The sequence below is a fragment of the Sceloporus occidentalis genome, unplaced genomic scaffold (genome assembly GCF_023333645.1).
Source record: "Sceloporus occidentalis isolate IW3139 unplaced genomic scaffold, rSceOcc1.0.p SCAF_2, whole genome shotgun sequence".
NCBI lineage: Eukaryota > Metazoa > Chordata > Lepidosauria > Squamata > Phrynosomatidae > Sceloporus > Sceloporus occidentalis.
Genome location: NW_028316982.1, coordinates 205315264 through 205324818, shown reverse-complemented (window position 1 = coordinate 205324818; position 9555 = coordinate 205315264). Strand labels below are relative to the sequence as shown.

The 9555-nt window shown below is 48.7% G+C and overlaps 1 protein-coding gene across 1 annotated transcript in view; it reads left to right on the top strand.

Annotated features, from left to right (window-relative positions):
• The first annotated feature begins 5313 nt into the window (after positions 1 to 5313).
• HUNK (hormonally up-regulated Neu-associated kinase) overlaps positions 5314 to 9555 on the top strand; it is an 82804-nt gene continuing 78562 nt past the window's right edge. Inside the window, exon 1 of the mRNA XM_089512102.1 lies at positions 5314 to 5884. Within this exon, the coding sequence (XP_089368228.1) occupies positions 5543 to 5884 (342 nt within the window). The 5' untranslated portion in view covers positions 5314 to 5542. The remainder of the gene's footprint in view (positions 5885 to 9555) is intronic.

The following is a 9555-nucleotide window of genomic DNA, read 5'->3' as shown; positions in this document are numbered from 1 at the left end:
GGAGGAAAAAGGAGTCACGCGGAGCGGCTGTCAGTGCTTTTGAGTGCCCTAATTAAAGAGAGGCAGCAGCACCTTCATGCATTTCAGGTGCCTTACTGAAAACTCTTTGGGGGGGAAAGAGGGAGTCATCTTATTGATGCATTTTTGGCTTCAGCAACTGATCAAATAGATAGATCCATCCAAGAAGACAGAGCCCTGAGCCAGCTGGGCTATTGATGACAGAGGACCTTATCACATGTGGGGGGGTTTGCAGCTCAGATCCGCAGTCACTCCTGTTCTAGCAATGCAAAGCGTGATGTTTTTCCACACCAGACCCAGAGTCACTCCTGTCTAGCAATGCGAATTAAGGTTAAAACGTGATGTTTCACCACACCTGGCTGCCTTTCTGTTGCCCTTCTGTAGTGAGGGGGAAGAGAAGTCAGTTCGATTTCAAGCAAGTCATGTGATGCAGATTCAAGCAAAGCAGAGTGACTGCACATTGTATTACCACACCAGAGCATACTTTGAGGAGTCAATGATTCGAATTGGCACATTTGCACATGCTCAGTGGGGCTCTGGATGCTGTCCTCCTTCCCTGCCCCCTCCTTAGCTGTCATCCTTCATTGGGGTGAAGAACCAGTCAGGGGAAGATGGGATAGGTCGCTGGGGCCAGGATGGGGAGGCAGGGGCAGTCAGAGGATGATGGGATAGGTCACTGGGGCCAGGATCGGGATGCAGGGGCAGTCAGAGGATGATGGGATAGGTCGCTGGGGCCAGGATCGGGAGGCAGGGGCAGTCAGAAGATGATGGGATAGGTCGCTGGGGCCAAGATCAGGAGGCAGGGGCAGTCAGAGGAAGATGGGATAGGTTGCTGGGGCTAGGATCGGGAGGCAGGGGCAGTCAGAGGATGATGGGATAGGTCGCTGGAGTCAGGATTGAGAGGCAGGGGAAGGCAGGGGATGATGGGATAGGTCGCTGTGGCCAGGATTGGAAGGCAGGGGCAGTCAGAGGATGATGGGATAGGCTGCTGGAGCCAGGATCGGGAGGCAGGGGAACTCAGAGGATGATGGGATTGGTCGCTGGGGCCAGGATTGAGAGTCAGGGGCAATCAGAGGATGATGGGATAGGTCGCTGGGGCCAGGATCGGGAGGCAGGGGCAGTCAGAAGATGATGGGAATGATGGGATGGGTTGCAGAGTGGCAGAGGGGGTGAGATGGCATGAAGGAGGAGGAGGGGAATGATGGGGCAGGATGCAGGGACCAAGGGGGGTGGCATCGGAGTGCTTTTTCACACCAGATCGATTCGTAGTGCAATCGAAGTGAGCTTCAATGCGAATTCTGTGAAGTCCCTTTTTTCTGGTTTTACCAAAATGAGGGGTCACTTTGGAAACACTGTGGAAGAGCCTCACACAGTGCTCTCATAGAAATCAATGGCGTCTGATAACACAGTCACTTTACGATGTGAAACCGCATCATTGGAAGTGCAGTCACTTCGGAAGTGAGCCAGAACTGGGCCAGAAAACCACCCAAAAGCTCCGTGTGATATACTCCACAGTATCTGGGTTGGAAGTCTCTCATTTGCCCATAGCGTTATTCAGATTTTCTTTTTTAAAGGGCAACTATGCAGAACATGGCGGCCAGAGTAGTGTCAGGAACATCGAGGAGGGACCACATTACTCCAGTATTAAAGTCCCTCCACTGGCTGCCTATTAGTTTCCAGGCCCAGTACAAGGTGTTGGTTTAAAGCCCTAAATGGCTTGGGTCCAAACTATCTCAGGGACCGCCTCCTCCCATATTATCCTCCCCGCACACTCCAGTCCTCTGGGAGGAATTTGCTGCAGCCTCAAAGATCTAGGCGTTCGGCTACCTCTCAGAGGGCTTTTTCTGTTGTCGCCCCCAGATTATGGAACGACCTGCCGGACGAAATCCGTCAATTGACAACTTTAGACAGCTTTAGAAAGGCTGTCAAGACAGATCTCTTCCGGCAGGCCTTTCCTGGATAGATAACCCCGGCCTCAGGAACCCTCTCCTCATGAGAGTCCCCAAGGTTCTCCCTGGAAATTTAAGTAGAATGCTACTGCAGTTTACTGTTTTGTCTTGTTTTGTTTTGTAATAATGTTATGTGTTGATGTTGTTTTAATTTGCTGGCTTTAATTATAATTGATTTAATAACTTTTTAAGGGGGGGAGGGAAGTAGATTTTGATGTTTAATGTATTATATTTTATTGCTGTTAGCCGTCCCGATTGACCTCAAAGGATATAAATAAACAAACAAACAAACAAATAAATGATAATTATTATTATTATTATTAACTATGCGAATAATCTCACTCACGCATTCCACTTTTGTTGTTCACACAATTATTTTTCTCGGAACCGCATCTCTATGAATTTAGTTGCTCACATGTGCCAGCCCTGTGAATAAAGATGGAGTTGATGATGCGGATGTATTCAAAACATGTTCAAAGCAGGCAGAGTTTTATCCCGATTTATTCCAGGTCTATTCGCATGGGTTATTCACACAGCCAACAATGCAATACTTTTAGGAAAACTCAGAAAAACCCACGAGATTGATTATCCTGGCTTAAGTCAGGTTTTGGCAGCCCACACCCTACAAAAACTTAATCAGATGCATTTGAAATGCATGTGAACAACAAGGATCCAACCCACATTCTCCTGGGATTATTTTCAATGTCTGAATAACCAGCCCTGGTGGCGCAGTGGTTAAATGCCTGTACTGCAGCCACTCACTCACAAACCATAAGGTTGCAGGTTCAATACCAGCAAAAGGGCTCAAGCTCGACTCAGGCTTGCATTCTTCCGAGGTCCCTAAAATGAGTACCCAGATTGTTGGGGGCAATTAGCTTACACTTTGTAAACCGCTTAGGGAGAACTTAAGTGCACTGATAAGCAGTATAGAAATGTACTTGCTATTCCTATTGGATAAATCTATTTGACGGTAGTTCATAACAAAAGCCGACCCACATTCCACTTTCAAAAGGAACTGAAGGGAGGAGAAGGGAGTTACCAGAATTTCTTTTTACAACCAGATTCCACAAGTCAAACTCTTGTAGTACCTTTGAGACTAAGGGGCTGGACAAATGGGGAGAAAGGGGCGGTGAGATGCCACCCCTTTTTGCCCCTGACGGAGGCCACACCAACCAAATGGCATGGCCTCTGGGAGCCCTAAAAAGAACCCACTCCTGGTGGGTTCCTTTTAGGGTGCGCATGGGACACCATTGCCGCCCTTGTGTGCATCTTCATGGCGGCCCCTGTGTGGATGGGGGCGAGCCATGATGGTGCTAGCGGGGCGCGGTAGGGCTCAGGAGCATGAGGACGCTCCACTCTCCCAAGTCCTAAAATTGATCCCAGGCTCAGATTATGAAGAAGATGCTCAGATTAGGAAATAGACTTTAATCTAGGAAATCTCATGCTGTCAACTTCTTTCTTTCTGTTAGTCTCAAAGGTGCTACAAGGTCTCTCTGCATACTGAGTCTACAGACTAACACAGCTATATCTTTGAATTCTGAGTAAGATGTTTTAATTGTTTTTAAATTCTTATTGTAATTTTTCCCCAAAAATGTTTTTATCTTGTGAGCTGCCTTGGGTCCCTTTCTGGGAGAAAGGAGGCATATAAATAAATAAATAAATAAATAAATAAATAAAGGAAGATCAGACCTTTTTAAATGTAAAATTCTTGTTGGAAAATAAATGCCCAAATGTCACTCTTGAAATTGCTAAACTTCTCTCTGAGGCAGCTAGGATTAGAACCCTCTATGTATAAAGGGAAAGGGAAGAGTTAGAATGATTTAGCAACCCTCCGGACTCTTTGGTCTTACTGAGGGGGATATGTAACTTTTGAGTCTATGGACTGTAACAAATTATGGCTAACCGAATTGCTCAGGGTATAGGGCTGCTGAGGGGCTCTTGCCCGCCTCCCCCCTTTCCCCCCTCATTGCATTTGTTCCCAGCTGAAGGATCAGATTAAATGACTGCAAATTCAGCCTGAGTGATGCTTTCCTCTCCCATACTCCCCTTCTCAATCTCTACTAGAAGCCTGAAAGAGCCAGGCAGCATCCACACTGCAGAAATAATCCTGCTCAACACCACTTTAACTGCAATGGCTCCATGCTATGGAATTCTGGGAATGGTAGCCTGCTGTGGCACTAGAGCAAAATAAATGGCGGCAGGATGACTCCACAATTAAAAAGTCTTATCTGGAAACTCACAGGTCCACCAAAAAAATACAATCAAGACAGTCCTATACATGCCTACTTAGTCCTATTGAGCTAAGCCCTCCATAGCCATGGATTTCTTTCCTCCATGGATACATTCCAAAAAGCAAGCTTTGATTTTGCCATTTTGTGGAAGGAGAACCATTTTTCAATGCCACTGAATATCATGGGACTTGAGCATCCACAGATTTTGGGTGTATATCATGGGATTTAGGGCATCCATGTGTGTGTGTGTGTTTCTTGGAAGTAAACCCTAGCAGGCACCAAGGGCCCAGAAATCAGAAGACAGAAGTCTGACCATAAAGTGAAATAATTTCTTGCCTTAAAGTTCTTGCAGCAACCCCTGTTTACCTGGGAGTAAGTTCCATAGTAGTCCTATTGAATTCAGTCTACACTTGCCTCTTCACGTTTGCTAGGGTTAGGGGCACAGGACCCCCTGAATGTGGAAAAAGCGTAGAGAAAAAAATCCCTGTCTTTCTACCTGAGAGGACAGCACTCTCTAGGGATCTCTGGGTCCGGCTCCAGGGCAACAGACAGACCCTGACCCTAGGACTGCGCTGGAGGAGCTCTCAATGCCTGGCAGAGCCTTCTTTCTAGCAATCGCTGGCTCTTTCAGTGCAACTTTTCCTTAAAGTCGACCATAGAGTTGCACTGGAGGAGGACCTAGATATTCCTAGAGAGAACATAGTCATCAAATCTGTGAATAATCAAAGCCGCAAATATCAAAGCTGCCAATGTTTAGGGATGAGTGTATTATTATTATTATTATTATTATTATTATTATTATTATTATTATTATTAAATTGAGAACAAAAGACTTGCGGGGCAGTGAAAGTGGCGTGGGACCGGGTTCTCTCTCCGTGTGGATGCAACTGAGGCGGGAGGGGGGGGTTCTAGGGGGAGGGCCCAGGTGATGGACAGCTCCAAGGAGGGGAGGGCATCCAAGCCCCAGCCAACCGGCTCCCAGGGAGGCGCCTGGGCCGCGCGAGAGAGCGAGGGAGCCGGCTCTGGCTCTGGCTCTGGCTGTGGCTCTGCCAAGGGATGCGCAGCGCTGGCTCTGGGGCTTCTTGGCAGAGCGGCTCCTTCCTCCTCCTCCTCCTCCTCCTCCTCCTCCTCCTTTTGGGGCCAAGCGAGAGCTCTGGGGCTTTGGAAGCCGTGGCCCCTTCCAGGGCAGGAGTGCCCTCGGGGCTGCCCTCCTAGAGGCTCTCAAGCAGCCGTCGGGGGCTTTCAGGTGGAGCGGGCGCCTTGTCGGGGGCATCCTTGGCACGCCTAGCCTCCGCATCCCCCGAAGGAGAGAGGCCCGGAGGCTCCCGCCGCATCGTCCCGAGGATGCCAGCGGCGGCCGGGGACGGGCTTCTGGGGGATCCGCTGTCGGGGCCCTTCGGGGAGGGCGTCGTGGTGGTCGGCGGGGAGCCCTTGGCGGCCTCTCCCCCTCCGGCGCTGGCCCTGGCCCTGGCCCCCGAGGGGCTGCCTGCTGCTCTTGCTGCTGCTGCTGCTGCTGCTCCTTCTTCCTCCCCGGCGCCCGCCTGGCTCAGCGCCTCGGCCGCCCGGGAGCGGCTCCGCGAGTTCCCCCACACCAAGCGGGTGGGCAACTACCTGGTGGGCAGGAAGCTGGGCGAGGGCTCCTTCGCCAAGGTCCGCGAGGGGCTCCACGTCCTCACCGCCGAGAAGGTAGGAGCCCAGAGCCCTGGCCCCCTGGCCTTTCCCTCTCCCTCTCCCCCGGGCCTTCCAGCCAGGGCAGCCTTTTCCATTCCAGCCTTCTTCTGCCCAGGAGGAGCCTTTGCCAAGCGCCCTTCCTTCGGAGCATGGCGGAGAAACAGGGCTTCATTTATACTGAGGGCTTTTAGCTTTCCTTTGGGCCAGTCTCACCTTCTTTTGGAAGGCCCTACATTCAGGGGGCCCAGGAGGCATCCTCCTTTCAGCCTTCTGCCCGGGAGGAATCCCATCGTGTCCTCCATTTGGGGGCATGACTAAGAAACAGGCATTTCTACTCCTCTGAGTGTTTTAGTCCTACATTTTCCTCCAATGTCCTCCTTTTCCTGGACAGGCCCCTTCGGTCCAGGAGGCATTCCAAAATGTCCTCTATTCTGAGCATTGGCTGAGAAGCATGCCTTTCTATTTCTGTGAGGGGGGGGGGTTTGGCCTTTATTTAGGAATGTTCTTAATGCCCTCCATGTTGGAGTGCCTTGCCCTCCCTTGTGTTAGGAGGACACCTGGGCACCCTGTCTGCCAGGGACCTCCCTGTCCCCACCAACCTTGCCCCCCAAGCACCTAGTCCGCGCTCAGGCTAACCAGTGGTCCTCCTTTTCCCCGGACATGTCCTCCATTTCAGTCTTCCATGCAGGAAGAATTCCAAAATGTCCTCCATTTCGACCATGACTAAGAAGTGTGAACTTACATCCACCTGCAGGGTGACCTCTTTTACCCGGACATGCCCTACCTTTCCTCCTCCTGCCCAGGAGGAATTCCAAAGTGTCCTCTATTTGGAGCAAAGGAAGCATGAATATATATTTCCAGGAGTGTTTGGAGCTTTTCTGTGGCCCTGTCCTCCATGTTGTCTATGAGGACACAGTCCACTCCTGTCCCCTTTGCCTGCGGGGGCCGCTGTCTGCCACCTTCCCGCTTGCCAGGCGCCTCACCAACCCCCTTTCTTTCTTTCTTTCTTTCTTTCTTTCTTTCTTCCCTTTGGGGAAAACGAAAAGGCTTGGAGTGGGTTGAGGGAGTGAGGGGCAGAGGCAAAGAAGGGGCTGGAAGGGGAAGGGCCCTTTGTGAGGAGGCTCTAAGCCTTTGTCAGGAGAGAGAAGAAGAAGGGCTGGAGGGAGAGAGGACAGAGGGAGGGGAAAGAGAGTCAGAATACAGTGAGGCACCGAATTGCTTCATTTGCTCAGGGGTATGTGTGTCTGGAGAGAGAGAGAGAGAGAGATTATATCTTATCTGACATCTATCGATTATTATGATGATGTTTATTTATAATCCCACCTTCCTTCCAGTGTGGGGATCCCAGACGGCTACCTGTCTATCTGTTTGTCTTTGTTATTGTTGTTGTTGTGTGCCTTCAAGTCCTATCCGACTTGTGATGACTCTAAGGTGAACCTGTCAGGTCTTGACAAGATTTATCCGGAGGAGGTTTGCCTTTGCTGTCCCCTGAGGCCAAGAAAGTGTGACTTGCCCGAGGTTACCCAGTGGGTTTCATTCCCAAGCTGGGAAATCAATCAGTCTATCTCTCTATCTCTCTATGTATCTATCATCTGTCTATCCATCTCTCTGCCTATCTAGCTCAAAACACAATTGGGATGACCGTTCCATTGTTGCAGAATGCCAGGAAGGCACAGGGTACTTCCAGTTCCAGATCATGTACAGGAATTGTCAAGCCCCCCTTAGATATGGTTGGACTACAACTCCCTTTAACCCGTAGTGTAGCCAAAGGTGAAGAATGCCAGGGAGTTGCAGTCGATCAATATCTGGAGGGCTGAACAACTCCCGCCCCTTTCTGGACTGACTGACAGGTTACTTCCAGACTCTCTGATCCCCCCCCCCCCCCCGGCAGTGGCTCAGTGCTCTCACCGGCAAGGCAATGTACAGCTTTTGGTTTGATCATGCCTTCATCTTGCCATAAGTCAAAGGATTTTATAAGGTTTATAATTTTATAAGATCATGATTGTGGCAGCACTGTCCACTTGCAACCTTTTAATTTTTCTTCCACTTCTGTGGAAGGATCCCTTGAGGAGGATTAAAAAAAAGATGGAATAGCTGCAGCGTGATTTCTAGTTTCTGATGGGTTTTCTGCAGAAAAAAAAAAGATGGAAGAGACAATGAGGAAATGCAGGAGGATGGTAGTGTCTGGCCACAAATGGTGGCAGGATGAAAAAGCCCTGTCTGGAAACTCACCTATCTGCCAACAATACAAACAAGACAGACCTATACCTGCCTACTCAGTAGTCCTGTTGAATTTAATGTATGCAGGAATCAGTACACAGAAAATAAAGTGAAATAATTTCCAGAGCAATACCTGTCTTAAATCTACTGTAGCAACCCCTGTTTGCATGAGAGTAAGTTCTGCAAAGCTCATTGGGACTTGCTTCCCTGTAGAGAGATGTAAGAAAATAAATTGCGCAGTCAGTTGCATGTTTCCTCAGGCAGTGGGTATGCATGCACACACTCACTCAGCTCAATAGTTGCTCAGGAGATTCTGGAAACTGCAATCCCCAAAGTAATTTTTCCAAGTTCTGTGTAATGGGAGTTAGTAAAAACTGTTTATAGGCAACTCTGAAATAATAGATTTGTAGAGGACAACGCCAAGACATTTTACAGAGCCATTAACTATTGAGGTATGTGTGCTGACATTTGATAGAGTGGTGTTGGAAACCCCTGTGGTTGTGATGTATAGAACATATCATAAGAATAATTCACTCTTTTACCAAAGTGGTTTTCAAGATTGCAGTCCCCTGAGATCATCGATACTCACTCCCCACAGGACCGATCCAAAAATGCTCCAGATCTTATCTGTAGAATGTGGATCTGGCTGTAGTTGCATACACACACCATCACATCTAAACCGCATCTGCACTGCAGAAATAATGCAGTTTGAAACTTTACAGCCATGGCTGGGATTGGTAGTTGGGTGAGGCACCAGAGCTCTTAGACAGAGAAGGCTAAATATCTCAGAAAACTACAAATCCCAGAATTCCATAACACTCAGCCATGGCAGTTAAAGTGCCAAACTGCATTATTTCTGCAGTGCAGTTCCAGCCCCAGATTAGATTTCTGGTCACTGTTTTTGATTGCTGTTAAGTTGACTCTGACTTAAAGCAACCCTATCACAGGCTTTTCTTGGCAGAATTTATTCAGAGTGAGTTTGCTGGTGCCTTCCTCTGAAGCTGAAAGAATGTGTCTTGCCCAAGGTCTCCCAGTAGGTTTCCAAGCCTGAGGAGAAATTCAGAGCTTGGACTCCTAGAGTCCTAGCCAAACATAGGGATTACACTGCTTCTGTACCAGTGGCATTGGCTGATTGTTGGCTGTCCAAGTGCTAGTCCTGACCTTTAAAAGTAGGAATGGTTTGTGGCCAGATTATTTGAATGACAATATTCACCAACATAAACCTGTCCAGGCCCTTTAGGCAGGCTGGAAAATGACCCCTCAGTAGTGCTCCTCTGATGTGGATTCCTTCTGCTTGGAGGTGCCTATGGCTCTGTCACTGGTTTCCTTCAAAGCACACTTAATGTTTTGATTGCTTCTTTTAATAAATAAATAAATAAATAATATGCATTCAGTTCGAATGCTTTTTTAATATAAAGTTTGGATATATTGTTTTCTCTGTGTATTGTGAACTGTCTTGTAAGGGT